This window comes from Pteropus vampyrus, unplaced genomic scaffold (assembly GCF_000151845.1).
Source record: "Pteropus vampyrus isolate Shadow unplaced genomic scaffold, Pvam_2.0 Scaffold326, whole genome shotgun sequence".
Classification (NCBI taxonomy): domain Eukaryota; kingdom Metazoa; phylum Chordata; class Mammalia; order Chiroptera; family Pteropodidae; genus Pteropus; species Pteropus vampyrus.
Genome location: NW_011889107.1, coordinates 1,640,164 through 1,661,003, shown reverse-complemented (window position 1 = coordinate 1,661,003; position 20,840 = coordinate 1,640,164). Strand labels below are relative to the sequence as shown.

The following is a 20,840-nucleotide window of genomic DNA, read 5'->3' as shown; positions in this document are numbered from 1 at the left end:
AAATAAGTTTAATTTTTATGGGTAATTATTTTCCCACCACAATGGGACAACTTTTTAATTAAAACTAGGATGCCATCAGAATCACTAAACACAGTAGTACAAAAAGATGTTTGTCACTCAACAGGCAATAAATATACCAAGGATGATCTCATGCTGGGGCCCTCCAGTTCTGTCCTTTGGCCCAGAAATCTTATGTCCTGGAAAACTCATCATGTAGAACAAGGTGGCCAGGCCATCTCTGCCTATACCTAACTGCAAGCCATCCAGACCATTAACATTCCCGTATGACCCAGAGTACCTACCTATCCTAGTGAGACCATCCAAAGTTAGTCCTAGTAAGAACCATCCCACCCAAGTGGCATTTCTCAGATTCTGCTGTGGAATGCACTCTTTGAGCTACCATCTGCTTTGCATTGTTTTCCAAATAGCCCTGTTCCCCGGCTGTATACCATATGGAAACATGACCCCTATCAGTTTCCCTGTGAATTAACATGATATCACCATGAACCAAATATTCTTCATAATGTATTTACTTGGGATGCACCAATACTCTGATCCTCCTAGAATTTTACTTTCTTCCTTTGCAGGGCATGATGCCAGAAAACCATATCAAAATAATGACACACTGTACACTAAACATATGATATTTTTCAAGAACTGCAAAAGACAGCATCTTGTCCTGTTTCAGTGTATTATTTTGCACAGGCTGCAGATAAATTCACTCTTTGCTTTGTGATACATTTCTCTTTCCTAAAATTCATCCTTCTTTAAATATAATATGAACTAAATTGTCATTGATATGTGTGGCTGGCCAAGCTCTTTGTATTTCTCTTGAATCTTAATTCTAAGATTATATGAAACCTAATTTCTAAGCCAATACAAATGCTATGACCATTGCTCTAAAAAAACATAAACTCACACTCTAACCTATCTCACAGCATATAAAAATATAATATATAGGAATGCTCACTTATAAAAGGAGGAAGTATAAAATATAACATCTTTTTAAAAGGCCATCTCTGCCTATACCTAACTGCAAAGCATTCAGCTACTGCAGGAAAATACTGATCTTTAAGAAATGTCTATCATTGTGAAACAAGAAATGAAGTTCTTTTCTGTGCTATTAAAACACTTTCAGGAAGAGTTCAAGAAACTGGTGGCAAGGTCCTGCACTTAATAGCCAAATGATCTCGCCCACTTTCAGAATCACTCATTTTACCAGCTCACAGGAAAATCATCAAAACTGAGGCCAAAGAAGCAAGTAGAAAAGTTGCCACTTCCAAACAATTCTATGGATGCACTGAAAAGATCTCAGATGACACAGAACCAAAGCTAATCCAGAAGCTTGAAAAAAGCTTTCACTGAAAAGTAAGACTAAGGACTCTATGGTCATCCGGAACTATGGTCAGTTAGGAGCACCAGCAGAATTCTCAGAACCCGGTGAGGAGGAAATAGCCAGAGGTCAATGAGCACCTTCAACTGGTTAAGATATGTGATGACACTCTGAGTTTGTGGTCTCCTGCAACAATAACAAGTTGCTAAGGCTTTACTGCACAGGTTCATTCCAAAAACCCTGAGATGTGAGTGGCACATTCTTTCATTGACAGAAACTTAATGTATGCAATGATGTCCTTGCAGATCTGAATTCCACAATAAATTAGGTGACCAAAACGATGAATTAAACCCCAAGACTCTCAGGCCTGTATGTCTTTAGCTTTATGTGAAGAAATAGGACGGTAAAACTACTCTCTGCTGTTTCATACAGAAATGAATTGACTCTCCAAAGAAGAGTTTTATCAAGAATTTGTGAATTTAAAACATAATAAAAATACAATTTGAAAGTTGTGAACCAGAGTCACTTGGCGATTTTTTTGGAAGGATAGTAACTGGCTTCAAAATCTGACTTAGTTGACATTTTTGAATCTCTGAATGAAGTCGATCAAAAACTGTAAGAATCATCTGAGAGTATCTTTGTGTAGTAATGAGTTAACTCAAAAGGCCTAGGTTGCCAAAAAGGTCTCCAAGATCAGCACTTGACCAGCTCCTGGCAGATAACCTTTGAGCCCTCGGAATCCTGCACAATGAAAGCGTTTTTGTATCCCTGAGTCCCTGGACCATGATGCATCAGTTTGCCCTCTCAGGGCCTGCAGATTTAGTAGCCAAGGTCAGTCATGTGGGTGCTGCATCAGTACGTGATGGACCCCTAATTAAAAACCCCGGGCACTAAGGCTAGGTGAGCTTCCCTGGTTGGCAACACTTTGCCCATATTTTCACACATCAGGTTCTCTCTGTGTGACTCTACTGGAGGAGGATGACTAGAAGCTTTGCCTAGTTTCTCCTGGCCTTTTCCCTTTACTGAACTTAATCTGTAATCTTTCACTGTAATAAACCATAACCAGGAGTATGCCAGCTTTTCCGAATTCTTTGAGTCCTTCTAGCAAATCATGGAGACTGAGAGTTGCCTTGAGGACACCCAACATAGCATGTGACAGAAAGGATATGCATAACTCCTATATCGCTTGCTGAAAAGGCCTGCCCCTTGCGCACAGCAGGCTCTGGTAGCCACAGAAAGCCCTAGGTGAAGATTTTCAGGAACTGACAGTTGGAAGTCAGTGTAATGTGCTCTGGAGGGCTAAGATTCAGAGAAAAAACTTACCTTTGGAGAAGGGAACTTACAAATGATTTACCAGTGAACTAAGTTGGACTTATTATTTGAATCTTAAAGAAAAAATATTAAGACTAATAGAGCTAAGTCTGTGTATGTTGGAAGAAAATTTCATCATAATCTTAAAACGTTTGACTTGAACAAAGTACTATGGTATTGTAAAGCCCTTTACATTATTACAAGAAGTTTCGGCATTACATTTTGTCAAAAAAAAAAAAAAAAAGCGGAACTGTTAGATTTAGAGAACAATTGTATCATTAAGTAAAATCAAAGGATCCTAATTATATTAAGAACAAGAAATGAGTTTCTGATAATTGGAGAAAAAAATGATAGATATCACTGCCATTCACAGCCATCTACTTGTGAAAAATAAGTTTCTTTCTATGGTGAACCTGAAGAGAGCATAATTAGAAAATAACCAGGAGTTTTGTACCTGTATCAAATTTAGAATCTATTATAAAAAAGCATGTTCTTTTCTCATCAAAAATTTGAAAAGATGTTGTTTGGAAGTTTTATTCTAATTCAGTATTTACTATTTTCCTAAGTACTTTGTATTTGGTTTCTTTTCATAATTATGCACTGTCGAGAAAATGCAATTAGTATTGTCACCCAGTCCTACATAGACATCCCCAAAGCTCGAGTTTACTCTAGTATGTCATACAAATACTACCATTTTCTAGATGTCCCATGGGGTGAAACATGTAGGGAAGCACTGAGCTAAAAGAGTTTTATTGCTGTAAAAAATTCAAAGTAATGGTGGCTTAAAAATATAGAATTGTATTTCCCCCTCAGGTCAAACATAAGCAGCCCAGGGAACGGTGTGGTGGCTCCTTAGCTCATCACTCAAATGCATTCCTGCCAGCAAGAAGGCAAAAGCAACCATCATCTATCTAGTTTACCTATTTCATCGTTGCATTCAATATGTTACCTGTTCCCTGACCTGCCCTGTTCCCCTACTGACAATAGGCTTTCGGTGCAGGGAGCCTCATGGAGCCAGACAGACATGGGTTCAAACTTCGTCTCTGCTGATTACAAAGCTGATGATTTGGGCAAGTACTTATCCTTCCAAAGCCTTAGTCTCCTCATGTGTAAAATGGAGAGAGGAAGAGAACCAACCTCAAAGGGCTGTGTGAGAATTAAGTGAGGGATGCAGGTAAAGAACTTGGTATTCTATGTGCCTGGGCTTATAGCATGGGCTGATGGGGCTTGGGATTTTTTTGTGTCTCTAGTATCCAGCATGGACCCTGAAACGGGGAGCCTATATCAGTGTTGGTTGAGATGAACTGAATTGGAGTCAGGAGAAGGGCATTAATTCTCCAACACAGGAGGCCTATCCCTTGCACACAGCAGGCTCTGGTAGCCGCAGAAAGCCCTAGGTGAAGATTTTCAGGAACTGACAGTTGGAAGTCAGTGTCATGTGCTCTGGAGGGCTAAGAACATGGGCAGTGTGAAGACAGCATCTGCTATACCAGATGACACCATTTTTACATTTTTAGGGAAAATTCTCTGGGTAGGTCCTAAATTTTGCCTGAGATGGGAAAAGGAATATTATCAGAAGTGGGCAGTGGCAAGTAGATGAGAGTGATTATCCTCTAGGGGTTGGGTAGTAGCCAGGTTGTGGTGGACTTCTGGTTATCCCTCCAAATCTATCCTCCACATCGTCTCACGTCTTCTGTAGGAATAAGAGTTTACCTGGGCTGATGGTCACCCTGTAGAGATGACATTTCTCAGCCTCTCCTGCAGCCACGATGTGGCCCTCTGACTCAATTCTGACCAGTGGGATGTGACAGAAAGGATATGCATAACTCCTATATCACTTGCTGAAAAGGAAATTGTTTTTCCTTCACTTCCTTTCTTTCCACATACCTGCAAGGATGTGAACACAGACATGGCAGGAGGCCAGCTCTGACCACACAGATGAAGACAACACCCTGTAGAAGGCAGAGTAACAAGATGGAGGGAGCCTGGGTCCCTGGACGGCTGGCCTGTTGGCCAGGACCTCTCATCCTAAGGCTGTTACATAAATGATAAAGATTTATCTTACTCAAACTGCTGCATGTCTGGGTCTCTGTCACAGAGGCTTAGCTTGCTGTAGGCCCTGGGGGAAGGTAGCTTTCAACTGAGGCAGGAGAGTGCACTCTGGGCACTTAGGTGCTGACCGACTTTCAAAACCATTCACACAAACTGGCTGTGAAGGAAGCCTCTAAAGAGACGCAAGTGTCCATGCTGGAGAAAGTAAGTTATGCTGGAGGAAGGTGGCTGCAGGGCAAAGTGCACACCTGAGGCCAGTTCAGGGAAAAGGAGGCAAGACAGGCAGGCTGGGCTCACCACAGAAGAAACAGGATCTTCAAAAGTGAAAGCGGAATGTCTCTTCTGCCTGAACTAAAGACCTAGATTCACTGCAGTCCTCCAGGGGTGAGCAGTGAGCAGTGCAAGGCTTAGCTTGCGCTGTGAGTGGCTGCGGGCGTGGGGGCCGCCAACCAGAATGGGATGCCTAGGGTCTGACAGAGAATGAAAAGCAGATAAATAGCAGATCTGCAACTTGGAGAGATTAGAAATTGAAAGTGAGAAGTACAAGTGGATATGGATAGGGAATTTTAGTTGGGATAAGCATTAAGCTGAAGAAACAGTGACCCAAAGGTGCAGGAGCGTATGCAAGACAGAATTTCCCTCTCACCCAGCTGTCCAGGCATGTGCAATCAGGTCTGGAACGGTGCTCCCTGGTGCTGGCGTCCGGCCTCCTTCTGCCCTGTTGCTCCCCTGCACTCGTTGTTCCAAATTTTACTTTCAACTTGGTTAAACTGGAGCTGCATTACCTGGAACCCCTTTCCCCATAGAGTCCCATGTGAGAGAGGGCCAAACGAGGAATGCTGGGAGGTGAAAGTGAAGTAGCAGCTGTCATTCTCTGAAGGGAGATACGGTGGCAGATGGATGCCGGAGCACCTGGTGGGTTCCAACTTGTCCTCTTGTCCACAGTCAGCTCCTCGTCCCAATGCTGGCCATAGTGGCCCCAGGCACGCCACCAGAGGCTTGGGCCCACTGAAGTGGTGTGTACTTGGAGGCTGCTGCCCGCTCGGGCCTCTGCACAAGTTTCCCCTTCCGGTGGCCACGCATGCCTGCTCCTTTCTCTACCTCCCAGCAATCTCCGTGGTATCCGCCTTTGATCGTTTTTCGGAAGGATTTGCTACTGACTCCTTCTCTGCTTCCCCATCTCCCCTCTCCAAACCTCCACTTCTTCAGCTCCTCCTGTAGTTGTGCAAAGTCTAATTCAAATTCCTCACGCCGTAGGTGTAAATCAAATCGGTTCTATTTTCCCCACTGCTGGCTTGGGTTTTGGCTGTTTTTGAATGTGCTGTTTTCATTCATCCATCTATTTTCTTGCTTCTTACATGTCTTTATTGTAGTTTTGGTGAGCTTTCAGTGGGGAGGGAAAGACTAATGCGCTCGTTCAATCTACCATGTAACCCAGAAGTCTCGCCACTGTGGGCTTCCTTCATGTGGAACAATCTGTTTGTAATTTCCTAAAATGGATGAGCTCCCCGTGCCTCTGTGACTCAGCACGTGATCCCCCCTCCTTTGGCCTTCTGCCATTCTCCCCCCACCCGCTATGCCTCCATCCTGGCCATTTCCCCTGTCTTGGCACTTGCTTGTTCTTAGAGACACTGCTCTGAGAAGCTTTTCTTGCCCACCTTGCTGGGTAAGGTGCCTCTCTCGGGGGTTCCAAGACACTCCACTGCTTTCCTCCAATATTGTACTGTCCTCAGTATTGTAATTGCCTTTCTAACCCTGGGACAGTGCCTGGCACATTGGAGATGCCAATAAATGCTCCATAAATAATGATGCCCATTTTGCCTGCTTGTTTGCTTTGTTTGCATAACGACAATCAGAGAAACATGATTTGTTTTCTTAAAATGGAAGTGGATCTGGCATGCAAGGAGGGAGACAAGGAACAGGCACAATTTAAAGGAAGCAAATAGAATGTGGTGAATCTTAAGATACTTGAAAAAAAACAAAGTGCTTTAATAGATGACCACATTATTCCCAGTTTAGCTTTAAAAAGAGCCCTGAGAAAACTAATCTATGGTTTTGGAAGTCAGGGTAGTGGTTATGCTTGAGGGAGTGGTAACTGGGAGGGGAACGAGGGGCTCCTGGGGGTGCTGGTGGTGTTTTGTTTCTTTGTCTAGGTACTAGTTACATGAATGTGACCAAATATGTAAAAATTCGTCAAGTTGTACACTTATGATTTTTATACTGTTATGTATGTACGTTATACTTCAAAAAAGTTTACAAAATATAAGTGAATAATTTTTAAAAAACTGGCTCTAAACTTTTTCTTCAGGATAACATCACCTCTACTACATTATCTGCATCAATCTTTCCATTTATTTAAATCCACAAACAGAAGGGCGTTTTTCCCATATCCCCTTGAACTCAAGTTAAATATATGTTGATTATGGGTACTTTAAAAGGCTGAATCATTTTTAAAAACTCTCATCATGTACAACAGGAATCAAAGTGCTAATTATATAAACTTGGTAGTTGCTGGATAGCCTATGAGTCCTTATTTTCCCTCAGGTGTAAAAGGTGCCTCTCGAGTGATCATGGCACTAGTGGAAGGAATATGAGCTGTTATTGGAGACAGAAGTAGATCCCTTAGAGAGATCTTAGATACAAATGTCTGGAGCCTGGCTCCAGAATTTGAAATTATAACTATTGGGTTCTATACATACATTATGGCTCCACTGAGTGCTTCCTGGATGCAAATGTTTCTAAATCACTCCATCTCCCGACTGTCTAGCCACTTTGCATCATTCAATTAGGTCGCTCAACTCTGTGGCAGCTGGGAGAATGCTAGATGCCCAGAGGGAACCTGGAGAATACTGACACACTGACCCCTTAGTGATTTTCGGCCCACAAATCACTCTGGGGAACACTGCCTGGAAACACTCGCAACTCTTGGATTACTGAGCTGGACTGAACCAAGGACTGCTTTCACGGTGTCGTCCCACCAACTGGAACAAAACAACCGGTTTTCTTACAAGAATATTCATTTGCCTTGGTCAGACAGGTGGGGAAAAAAATCAGATCACAAGGAAGGTAAAAGTCACAAGGTAATTTTATAGTCTCAATTCAGTTCATCCACTATTTATTTGGTCTTGCATTGTGCCGAGCACCATGCTAGGCACTGTGGACAGAATGTTCTGCCTCTAGAGTTTTGATATTGGAAGGGTGCCGGGGCCACAATTTGGTTGAAAACAAGTGGTGGGAGCTTGTCTTAAAACTCTGTTTGCACAATAAGCACACGGTTTCAACGCAGACTACATGTCTGAGGTGGTTCTGGAGGGTCTATGCAAGTCTGGGGGAGGCTTTTACCACCCCTTCTTGTAGCTACTAGAGCTGGAAAGAGGTGGTTTTTCTCTCCATCTAGAAAGAATCAAATCCAGATAACCTCAATACAATGTGGTAAATGCTGGGACAGATGAATAAAGAGAGGACTCTGTAGATCAGAGTGGTACTCAATGAGCATGAGAAGCTGGGAGGGGTTCTTGCAGGTTGGGATACTGGAAATGAGTCCTCTTTGCCATGTTTTCTGAATCCAAAAGTCAAAACATCTGATCTGAAAAGTATTCATTTTCTCATCTATCCAATTATTTGCATTAAAAGTACTATAGGAGTGTAATAACAAAATGACATTTAGTTCTATAAGTAACACATTACTTTTATTCAAAATTAAAAAATTTCAAGAAATCAGATTGTGCCCCCAAATAGGGACTATGTGGTGATGTTAGCTGTGGCACATTTATCAGCTAAGAATTTATTGTTATGCTTGCATAATAACATGTTTTTATAAAGTATTTTTTCCTTTCTCTTTTATTACATTTTCCCCTACATATGTTATTGAGGCAATAGTATATGATTATACCAAATGGTCCTATATAACAGTAATACATATTATTATATGCCATACATGAGACAGATGTCTCCATCAGATTATTCTGACATGCCATCATATTCTCTGTAAAGGACATTAATTAATTCTGAGGTGAATATGAATTTTATCCCCGAGCTCAACTGACTGTTGACAGCCTTTGGATTTAACCTGAAGCTCAGAATTGCTTCATTCCATGTATCTCTGAGCATAATGTTGAATTCACTGCCCCTTAAATCTATCCAGAACTCAGGTTAGAGGACAGCCTTCGGAGAGCAACACCAGAAGATGTTTTATCATTTATTCTTGAATAAACCAGGTCTTCAGAAGCTTCTTCACCACATTTCATACTATTGGCATCCTATTGGCTCTCTGCAAAATCACTTTGCCTGAATTGTGCCTTGTGGCACTGCCGTCAGCCTTTATTGAGACTCATAAGGAACAGCCCTGTGCCTGTTGCCTGTGGTTCTCCTGTATGGATATTATTGAGAAAATTCTTTACATTATATGTCCTGTGTCCTCTTCATGAAGACTCACTGGAGAAACTGATTTCTGATCTCAGTAGCAGGAATAATGGTCCTTTTAATTCATTCGGTAAACATTTACTAAGTATCTACTACATGCAATGTGAGTTATGCTGTGGATATACTCAAAAATGAAATACAGTCTGGTAGGGAACAGAGATATAAAATAACCAATGACCCCATCAATTATTATAGTTTTGATATATGCTAATAAGGAAAAATAGTAGCGAGGACTTAGAGGTGCCAGTAAGGGAACTTAGGGGTCAGTGAAGGGCTCTTTAAGGAAGTGATATTTCTCCTGCACAATTGTATGATTTTCTACTTAGTCATACCGACCCTCTTCACTTTGGTTGCTGGGAAGTTAAAGGTCAAATTTGTGACTCATCTCTAGAAAGGGTATAGGATTTGGGATCTAATTTAATTTCTGGATTCATTCATTTGTGAAACAATTATTTATCACATGCCAATTGTGCGCTGGGACCAGCTAGGCACTGAGTAGGCAACAGTAAATCAGATAAAGAGGTCCCAGACCTCACAAGAGGGAGGTTTAGACAAGGAAACGAACTATTAAAATACAATGTGTATGTGCCATGCTTGGGGAAGTCCAGGCAGCAAAAAAGAACGGGGGAAAAAGAAGAACGGGGGAAAAAGGCTCACCCCAACTTGATGGAGGGAGGCTGTCCAGAAAAGTTACTTTAAGGAACTGAAGGCTAAGCTGAAATGTGACATTAATAAGATAAAGGGGTGGGGATATTCCATCAGTGGCCTACGCAAAGATCCAGATCGGGGAAAGACAACAAATGGCGTGTGCAGGGAGTTGAAGGAGTTCAGTGTGGCTACAGCATGGGGTGGGTCATGTGGCTAGAGAGGTAAACTGAGGCCAGTTTGCGCCTAGCCTTGTGAGTCAAGGTGTGGTTCTGACTTTATCTTGAAGGCAGTGGAGTGTCACTGAAAAGTTCCCATCCTTATTTTTCCACACACACACACACACAAAGGCCTTAAATCCTTTCATGAGCAAAGTGAGGGTATAACCAACTAGTTCATTAAATGTCATTAAAGAAAGCTAGCTCAAGTGAGGAAAATCCAACATAACACATTCATACTAAAATATAACATATAGCCAATAAGAAAAAATATAGACATATTCATGAGTATCCTTGAAGGATAAATGAGAAACAGGTAATAGTGGTTGCCTCTGGGAGGAAAATTAGGTGGCTGGGAAACAAGTATTGAAGGGAGGCTTTAACTATGTAATCCTTTTTCCCCTTTTGAATTTCGTGCCATTATGAATTTATTAAAAATGAAAATTTAATTTTAGAACAAATAGCCCTGATCTGGGGGAGGGTGGGAGGAATGACAAATTTAAATCAATACTTGCAGTCCCCCTCCTGCCCCATTGCTCACCCAGATAATCTATTAGGATGCCAGACTAGGGTGACAGCCTAACTGATGTGAAAGTAAAAAAAGTAACTCAAAGAAGACTTGGTGAAGAAACAAGTAACAAGATTTGGTGATGAGTAGAATGAGGGGGGCAAAATAGAAAAGAGGACTCAAAGTGAACCTTGCCATGTGCTCTCAGGAGGGCGCTTATACTTCTCAGTCTTGGCTTCATCATATGTAATATAGTAATAATGATGGTGTTTGCATTATAGGGTAGTAGTGGGAATTAAATATGCTAGATCCTGATTATTAAAAGGTGGACAAGACTATACCTGATAAGGGAACTGAGACACAGAAAACTTATGTCAAAGAGATTATAATCTGGTATGGAGGGGACAGAGGCAATTTCAGCACCCTGTGATATATGTCTTAAGTGTCCCACAGGAGGGACATGTAGGAAGGGTGCTGTCTTGGGTTGGATTCCCTAGGAACAAAGTCTGAGATGGGTTTCTTGTGTAAGTGAATGATAGGTGAATGGTCTCAAGTAAAACCCGTAAGGGAACAAAGGAAGCAGGAGAGAGCAGGGAAGGAGCTAGACAAAAGTTATGTTTAGCTCAGGGTTGGCAAACTTTGGCCTTCAGACCAAATCTGTTTTGGAACATAGCCACAAATATTTTGTTTACATATTATCTGTGGGCACTTTGATCTATGAATCCAGGGTTGAGAAGCTGTGACTGAGAGTTGAGTAGGTGTGACTGAGACTGTATGGCCCACAAAGCTTAAAATTTTAACTGTCTGACCCTTTATAGAAACTTTGCCAATCCCTGGTTTAGCTGAGTGTCGCCTTAGTCTATCATGGGGGAACTCTAGAGCCTAAGTAGCACTGCAGAATTGTCTCACCTGAAGACAAGGCACCTGGCCTTTTGAATCTTTGCACAGGGCTGACTTCAGGGCCCTGTGCTTAGAAGGGTCACAAATCTGGAGTTCAAGAGAGAGGTCCAGGCTAGAAATATAAATCTGGGAGTTGTCAGAATATAAATGGTATTTATTTATTTATTTGAATATTTATTTGCATTACTTTATTCATTTTTTTTGGAATATGTAACACGTATACATAATAAAAATATTCAAAAGGAACAAGACTTTACGGTATAAGGAATTTTTCACTCACTCTGTTCCTCAGCCACCTTTTTACTCTCCAGAGACGACTACTGTCACCAGATTCTTGTATCCTTCAGAGATATATTTTTTAATTAAAGTACAATTGGCAAACAATACCTTATTAATTTCAAGTATATTATAGTGATATATAGTGATATACACTAGTATATTATAGTGATTTGATATTTATGTACATTACAAAATGATCAGCACAATAAGTGTAGTTGTCATCTGTCTCCTTACAAATTTATTACAATATTATTGACTATATTCCCTATGCCGTATATTACATCCCCGACTTATTTATTTTATAACTGGAAGTTTGTACCTCTTATTTGCCTTTACCTATTTTGCTCGCCCTTCCCCTTCCCCCTTCTGCTAACTACCAGATGGTTTTCTGTATCTAGATGGTATTTAAAGTCTGAATGAGATTATATAGAGAATGATTATAGGTGGAGAAGGGATCTTCTGAGTCTTGGGCCATACCAATGTTTACAGGTCAGGAAGAGGAAAGAATGTAGGAAAGGAGACCCAGAAGGAGAGGCTTGTGAAAAAGGAGACAAACTGAGAGAAAGTGGTTTTTCAGAAGAACACATTTTAAGGAGGGAGTGAGTAGCTATGACAAATGTTAGGGAAATAGTCAGTTTAGGGGCAGGATCTGGGGGCAGTGTGGCTGTACCTAGAAGCCCTTAGGGAGTCTCTGAGCTCAAGGTGGGGGATAGGAGCAGCCCAAATATGCAAATACACAGACGCACCTATGCCATGCACATACAGGGGCACTGATATCTTTATCTGGGACTTGTCAGTCTAGGCTGGTATAAAGAGAAGAGGTCTGGGAACACAGAGGTTAATTTTTGACAAGAGCAGTTTCAGTGGAATTACATGAACAATAGCCTGATCAGAATGAGTTCACGAAAGAAAGAAGAAATTGGAGACAGCAAATACGAACACTTTCTAGGAGTTATGCTGATAAAGGGCACAGGGAAATGCAGTAGCTGGAGAATGATGCCGTCAAGAGAAGAGTTTTACTTAAGATGGGAGGAACTGCATCATGCTAGTGAAAATGATCTAGTAGAGGGGGAAAAATTGATGATGCAGGAGGTGAGAAATACTAGTGACATTCTTGAGTTGTTGAGAGGATGTGGCACTTGTAGCAAAGAGGAGAGGTTGACCTCTAGGAACGTGGACAGTTTCTCCACAGTATAGGAGAGAACACAGAGCTTGTGTGAACAGATAAAAGATTGATGGATGTGGTGGTAGGAGTTCAAGGAAGTTCTCTTGGCGGCTTATATTTTCTCAGTGAAATAGGAAGTAAGACCATCAGCTGAGAGTATAGGGTAGGAGATGGTAGAGGTTTGAGGAAGGAGAGGAACGTGTGAAGTGGTCATTCAGAAGAGTGGCTGAGTGAATGGCTCGTTTGTGTATCTCCTACAGCATCTTCATTATTTCAGCAAGTATGCTCTCAATGTCTATCACGTACCAAGCACCTTAATAAACACTGAACACTTCTTGAAAGAATGTGTGGCCATACCCTTCAACTGAGTGCAGCTTGGGCAGCTTGGCAGAGTAGGATCAGTAGTGATCCAGATCTGGAAGGAACCAGAAGCCTCCTGTGTTTTTTTTTTGGAATTCAATTGTTTGTGCGATTCTCCTGAAATTCGAATCTGATCATGTCACACTTTTCTTTTTTTAATTCTTCAGTGAAGATATGTAAGAATTTGTGACAAATTGCTTCTAGGGAAGAAAACAGGAACACTGGGGTACAGAGATGAGAGACTTTTTAAGTCTGCCCTTGTGTAGTGTTTGGAGGAACTTAACCAATGTGCATGTATTTACTACTCCAAAGAAAATCAAAACCCTCTCCTCAAAAAAGTTTCTATGGTTTCCCACTGCCTATAGGAGAAAGGAAATCCTTAACTTGGTCTATAATGCTCTGCATGTTATGACTCCGCAGAGCTCCTAGAACCTCTCTTCCTTTGGCTCCTTCCAGTTCAGCTGTGCTAGGCAATTCTGGGCCTCAGGATCTTTACACAGGTTATTCTTCCTGCCTCACTCATTCTTACTCTGACTTCTCTTTCCTTTGCCAGTAAACTTTAGGTCTCAGCTTTAAAGTTACTTTTTCAGGTAAGAATTCTCTGCTTTCATCCCCAACCCCCACCAGGCTTGGTAGGTACACCTCCATGCCCTGCCTCGCACCCCCCCCACCCCGCCGCCCCCGCGTCCTCCAGCCCAGCACTTACTCCCCTGACATTGGGCACTTCAGCAGGAAGCACTTACGAAAATCATGACGTATAATTAATTAGGTGATCTGGCGACCTCACTACATCGTTGGACCCAGGACAGGGTTCTTGGAGCCTGGCACAGCACGTGGCACTCAGTAAGCGCTCAGTGAATGGCACCTATATGACACTGTACGTCTCTGGACCCTTGTCCAGCTAAAGCAGCCGCCATCAGGGTAGATGTAGGGGAAAAGGGAGCCAGGTATGGAAGAAGTTAGCGCTCAGCCGCTCTTTTGGCCTTCCCTTTTACAGGCCGAGATGCAGGGGGCGCGGCGGGAGAGATGGGTTGGGGTCACACCACCAGGAGCAGTGACCGTCTGCCCACAAGGCCAGGCGGTTCAGAGCCACAGTGCAATGGATCTAGCGTACTTCGTCAGGCTGTTTGGGCAGGGGGCTGCCGCCAGGTGACGGATTTACCATATGTGAATCGAAAAACGGCCTCCTCCCCCTTAAGAGAGGAAGTTTGCACAACCCGTTGTGTCAAAAGCTGCTTGGTAGAAATGCCACAACCTACCCGGTGTCGAACAGCTACCTCCCTAGTGTCCACAGCTGGAGCACGATCCGCGACACGCCGCTAGGGGAGTGGGAGAGTGCGTCCGCCCCGCTCCTGCGCACTCATGGGCCTGCGCCGCGCGCACCCAGGCCCCGCCCCGGGGAGGGCCCGCAGCCCGTCCCGCCCCCCGCCTCTGCGTGCGCACCGCCTAGGGCCCGCCTCCGTGAAAGACTGCCGGGCGCATGCGGCCGGGTCGCTTCACTGGCTGCCTGGGCCGCACCGCACGCATCGCCCGCTTCTGGCTCCTAGGCTGACTGAAGGTTTGAAGCCGGCCTCAGGTAGGCTGACTGCAGAGATCCCGGGAGAGCTGTTCTCCCGTGCAGGAATCAGCAGCGCGAGCTGAGCCCGGCGCGGGACAGCCCCACGGCCGGGTGACAGACACCGCTCCCACCAATCAGGGGTGAGGTGGCTCGCCGGCCAGCCCAATGAGCTGTGTACCTAACGGGAGTAGGACGGTCGGCCAGGCCGGCGAGGAGCCGGCTCCCGCGCGCGGGGCCGCGTGGCTGGGCGCCGTTGGAGAGATGGGCCGCAGTGGGCGCAGGGCCCGAGTTGCGGGGCCAGGCAGCGCCCATTTCAGCGCGGCCTGGCTAGGCTGACCAAAAGGCCAAGGATGGCTTGTGGGATGGAGAGGGCGGTAGAGTGCGGGAGCCTCCTCTGCTCAGCCCTCCCCGAGCAGTCCCGGGAGGGTACCACTCGGTTCGGACTGCCGGGGGCCACGTCTCTCCGTCTTCAAGGCACGGCGGTAGCCTCGCCGAGAGGGCTTCAAGGTCCGAGACAGGCCAGTCGCGGTGGAATGGGTTCGGCAGGTTGGCTTCGGCCCCCTCCGGTAGTGGAAGGGGCCTTGGAGCTCACCCGGCCAGTCCGCTTCGGCCCCACAGCTGGCCGCCTCCCTTCCCGGTCGCCCAGAGTGAAGATGCTGCATTTGAAAGAAGTTCACTACGTTTGCGTGGCGCACTTACGTCTACATATTATAATTTTGAATCTTCAGCAGCCCTGTGACACAGGCAATGTGGAGATTCTTACCCCATTTTTACAGATGTAGGGACCAGGGCTTCAGGAAACTTAAGTGATTTGACAGGTCTCAGTACGTAAGTGGTGGAGCTGGAACTGAATTTCACAACATTTAACAAAATAAGAAGCTTTTTTAATCTTTGCATCTTGATTTGTTATTTGTGCTTGAAAACCTTCCGATATCTCCATCATCTGAAGAATAAAGTTCAGATTGGACATTCAGGTTTCCGCATATTTGGGCCCCTTGCCTACATTTCCAACCCATTTCCCACTCTCTTCCTCCCCCTTGCCCCCATCTCTTGTCTGGGCCCTACCTCTGTTTTCTGTAGATAGCCTACACTTTCCTTTTCACTTCGTTCCCTTTCCCATGCTTTAAGTCATACAGTCCTTCAAGGCTCATTGCAAATCTCAGGTCAACAAAGCAGGAGCAATCTAGGTCTTCTCCCCTTGGATTTCTCTTACCTTCTAGATGGGCCATGGTACTTTATCTTGGTGTTGCCACTGAAAGCTTTCTGCTCTCTCTTCTCCTTTTATACCCTTCACATGTTGTACCTCTGCTTCTGCCATCGCTGGATTACTCATTTCTTAGCAAATGCTTTGTCTCTGGACCGCTCGCAACTTGAGATATAGGCCCCAATCTGATTAATTGTTGTGGTCCCCAAAGTATCTGTCACAGTAGCACTTATATGGTGAGTAGTCCGTGAATGTGAGTGGATGAGTCCTGTTGGCCCCTGACCTGGTCTTTGAATACATTAGATATTTATTGCCAGGCACTGTAAGAGACTGCAAGAATCACCCTCTTAGAGTGAAATTGGAGCAAATCGAATGTAAGTGGATGAGACGAATCTTCTGTAGAAGTAGCTCGTTCTGTAACACATTCAAAGTGGCTGAGGAATTGCATAATCGTGAAGATGTACCTGGATAGGACATATCTAAAACATAGCCAAGTCTGTTATTTGTGTGTCACTAAGGAAGTGTTCAAATATTAGGGCCTTGGGGTCAAACAAGTTTAGGGAGACTGCATACTATATATCCCTTTTTGGAGGTCACATTGAATGTTAACTTATTAAAGGCTCCCAGAGTTTTTGCATTAAAGAAACCAATTGACTGTTTAACTAGCATTCCAACATTTCTCTGATTTATCTGTCTCCAAAACCCTTTTTGGGAATCCCATATGCATTTTGTGGAAACCAAGAAGCATGCTTTTGGAAATGCTGAAGATAGAAAGAGCAAGACATGATTACAGTGTCCTTGCTGTCTGAGGGGAGAGACATTCTGAGCATTCTTATCTCCTTGCCAAGTGTGTTCGTTCATTCCTGCCTTGGGGAGGAGCCGGGTGGGGGAGTGCTTCAAGCAGAACTCCTGTTTCCTTGTTCCTTTTCTTAGCTTATTTTTATAATTTGGCTTCACATGAAGTGCTCTGAGGAGGATCTGACTGTGCCAAAGCAAGCATTCTCTTATACTTGATTACATTTCTCATTTTGATTACATTAGGTTTGCTGACCAAATGATGTTTCTGGGCCTCTGAAGCTAGGGGCCAGTGATATGTTTTCCCTGGCGAGCCTCTCGCTGTCTCTTCCACCTCTTATTTAACCTGTCCCTTGCCACTGTTGTTCTTGCATCTATCCATCCCTTTTATTTCTTGTCAAGGTACTGTTTCTTCCAAACCCTGCCATAACTGTCCTGACTTTTAGATTTGATCTAATCTGCCCATATGTGCTTCAGGTTTATTATCTGATGTCCCTTTCCTCCAACATATAAAGCTCTCCTCAGAGCATACTCGGGAGAGATTGCTGGCAAGGAGTAAGTTACTGTTAAGTTACAGAAGAGAACACCCTTTAAAAGATTTTTAGGTTTAACTGCAACTCTTAAATGTTGAAGTTCTTTCCCTTTATTCTGTCTTGTATAACCTAGAGGATCTGTGTTTTCTTGGTGCTACATTGTAATTTAGCCAAAGACACTATTTCTTTCCTGGGGGAGAGTGCTCATCCAAGAGTGAAATTGTTTTCCCCATGTAGGGAAAATAATGAGGCTCCTGCTTTGTATCCCATTGTCTGGTGGTGACGTCAACCAGCATTTGGGGCATAGTGTTCTATCAACAGCTTAAAGATTTTTTTTTTTTTTTTAATTAGGTTGACTTTCAGGGTTGTTGTCAAAGCTTAAAAAAAAAAACAAGTTACATTATTCAATTAGCAGTTGTTTTTCAACTCATATTTAACTGAAGCCATTCAGTAATTCAAGAACCCACATAACAACTTTCTGAAGTGTGACAAGAAACCGAGGCTCCAAGAGGGTTAGGTAGTAAGTGGCAGAGCCGGTATTTGAACCTAGATAAGTTTGATTTTTTTTTTAGATATATTTAATCTGTAATTTTTCCTTCTCCCAGGTCAAAAAGTAAAATGAAGTACATTCTAGTTACTGGTGGTGTTATATCAGGAATTGGAAAAGGAATCATCGCCAGCAGTGTGGGTACAATACTGAAGTCGTGTGGTTTACATGTAACTTCAATTAAAATTGATCCATACATTAACATTGATGCCGGAACATTCTCTCCTTATGAACATGGTAAGCAAAATGCATTTTTTTTTTAAGTGTTTGTACAGTATATAGAGGAACATATCAGCCCTTGGAAATTGTGTGTGTTTTGCATAACATAACTGCCATTTCTTGTCTTCTAAAAAGATCCTTAGAGTAGCAGAATGATGCTTTTCTCTCCTGGACAGAGAGGAAGCAGAACTCTTACTGTGCAATGTAGTGATTAGAGTCTAGAGGTTTCTGTAATAGAAATAATAGAAATGACCTTTTTGGCATCTGAGTGAAAATTTGTCACTTTGATTGCAAAAAGGTAATCTGGTAACATAATCTTTCTTCAAATATTTGAGAAAGAGGGATTATGTATATTCTTTGTGGCCTCAAGCTTTAGGGAAAGGATGCATGGAAAGAAGTTATAATAAGGAAATAGATTTTCCCTGATATAAAAAAGATCTTTATAATAGTAAGTGCTCTCCAATTGTGAGTAACTGACTTCTAGCTGTAGGAGTGTTCATTCAAACAGAAGATAAAAGACCACTTTGCAGGGATTCAGGCAATAGATAGATGCTGGAGTTGGATGATATATAAGCTGGAGATTCTATTTTGCTAACAGAGTTTGGATAAAATAAATGAGCATCTTTTGAGATGAGTGAAAAGTTGAAACCATTAAGGGAGGGTAGAAGAATATCACTTTACTTCTTTGTTATTGCTGAATGCTTTTCAACTGTGTGATGTATGACTGTCTGAATCACCTAAAAGATTATTTGCTTAAAATTTGGGGTAGATGTACTGCTAAAACATAGTTCTTAAGTTTTTAAATTGTTTCGTACTCCTACTTTCTAATGTTGAGGTAAAAATCTATAAGGATAGTCTCACCAGAGCAAAAATCTTTAATAAATAGTGACAGGAAAAGATGGACATACTGAAGCAATATTTAATAGAATCTTCTTGAGCAGAGGATGAGCTGTCTCTTTGAGGGGGAAAATTAGACATTTTTTCCTTTTCTATTCTTGAACTTGTCTCCTATTGTGATGGTAAGAATGAACCATTCTGGGCAAAATTTCTAGCATGATGTTTGAGAAATGAATATTAAACAGAGGGATGGGAGAAACTTTGCAGTTTCACAACTTTGTTTAGGACTAAAGCGTAGTCCAGAAGCTGGCTTTTAGAATCAGCATGACCTTAATATATGTCTTGTTTAAGTTTTGAATCAAATCATGCTTTTATCACGCTTCAAACCTTGCTCTGCTCAAGTAGGAGACTTTGTTGATGCCATGCTAACTGTAAAGTCCCATATACCCACAGCCCTTTGAACTGTAATTTCCTTCCATTCCGTGCTATTTTAGAACTCTTCCTGATTCAAACTGAGTCTGTTAACAGACTGGAAGTGTGAAGTTACCTTTTGGAGAATGATTGGTGACTTTTTTCTTTTGTGTCCTATTTAGTTTTCTAGAAATAAAAGTCTTTGCTTCATGTATAGAGAATGAAGACTTTGTTCTATTCTAGTGTTTATATTTTGGCACGCAAGTTGTGCCATGTTATATGTATTTCTCAATTTCTCACTTATCCTAAACATTTTCACTTTTTACCGCAGGTGAGGTTTTTGTGCTGGATGATGGTGGGGAAGTAGACCTTGACCTGGGTAACTATGAGCGTTTCCTTGACATCCGCCTTACCAAGGACAATAATCTGACCACCGGAAAGATATACCAGTATGTCATTAATAAGGAACGCAAAGGCGATTACTTGGGGAAAACTGTCCAAGGTAATACTGGATTTGCCTCAAGGTTTAAAAATCTTAACCAGTTGAATTTCTTTTGTGTATTGTTACTGAAATCTGCCTTCAGTTGAAATTTCAGGTTTGTATGGCTGCTTACTCAATAACTCGAAGAAGCCATCACTGCTCTGTGGATGGCATTGAAGCTATCAGTTCAGCGGCATTATTTGAGTCCAGAGAGCTGTTGTTTTTATACAGTGATGAGTGTGAAATGATAAAGGCAACTGGATTAGGGCAGTAAGCCAGACTCTGTGTGTGTGCATGCGTGTGTGTGTGTGTGTGTTGTGTATCTGGGGTTTACTATGTATAAGCAGTGATAGGGAAAAGAACATCCATCGTGTACATGGTTTTCAGGCTGGTCATCAGTGCAAATGGGGTAGGAGGGAGTCTGAGAATTGAGTTTCTGGGTCCTCCTGAGCTATCACCAGCACAACTTCACTTGTATCTGTTTGCTGTATTGGGGTTTTGCACAGTGTTCATTTGAGAAAAGTGCTGATTTGAAAAATGTGGGTTTGGGAAACCACTGGTCTAATAGAGTAGCATTAAGTCCAGATTTTAGGGGCTGCTGAGAAATGGCTTTCATCCAAGTTGTGAGAGAAAATCTGCTTTTGGCTTTAGACTTTACTAGACTGAAAGCCGAAGGTCCTACAGACAGTGGGCAGCGCCGGACCAGACTCTAGGCTAATTGGGTCATGTTGAGATCTTAGCTTTTATGAACATGGATGGATTATTTAACCTCTTTTCAGATATTGTTTCCTTTTCTTAATTAAAATGGAGATGATAACGGTACCTACCTCTCTGGGCTGTTAGGAAGATTAAAAGAGCTAAATCACTAAAGTGTTTCTCTTGAGTTCCTGACACACACAAGGGATCAATTAGAAATTAACATGATCTCGATCATTCAGTTTCTTGTTCTAGGCCTCCAGTGTGTTCATCCACTTATTCATTCATCAAATATGTTTTGAATGCTCACTGAGGTCTGACCTCCCTGATGCTGGGAATATTTGATGGACAAGACCAAAGAGGCCA

General features: G+C 42.7%; 1 protein-coding gene and 1 long non-coding RNA gene across 7 annotated transcripts in view; one reads left to right on the top strand and one right to left on the bottom strand.

Annotated features, from left to right (window-relative positions):
• The window catches only part of LOC105304041, a 45,008-nt gene extending 30,432 nt beyond the window's left edge, over positions 1–14,576 (bottom strand). For both annotated transcript variants that reach the window (XR_002776775.1, XR_896961.2), the window contains exon 1: positions 14,453–14,576. This is a non-coding gene — a long non-coding RNA (uncharacterized LOC105304041). The remainder of the gene's footprint in view (positions 1–14,452) is intronic.
• A 52-nt stretch (positions 14,577–14,628) lies between these two features.
• Positions 14,629–20,840, top strand: part of CTPS1 (CTP synthase 1) — a 28,611-nt gene continuing 22,399 nt past the window's right edge. For 4 of the 5 annotated variants that reach the window (XM_023521988.1, XM_011377949.2, XM_023521989.1 and 1 more), the window contains exons 1-3: positions 14,629–14,769; positions 17,889–18,067; positions 19,629–19,799. In XM_023521988.1, coding sequence (XP_023377756.1) covers positions 17,902–18,067; positions 19,629–19,799 — 337 coding nt within the window. In that variant the 5' untranslated portion in view covers positions 14,629–14,769; positions 17,889–17,901. Of the gene's footprint in view, positions 14,892–17,888; positions 18,068–19,628; positions 19,800–20,840 lie in introns of all 5 variants that reach the window. The other variant, XM_011377947.2, reaches the window with a different exon arrangement.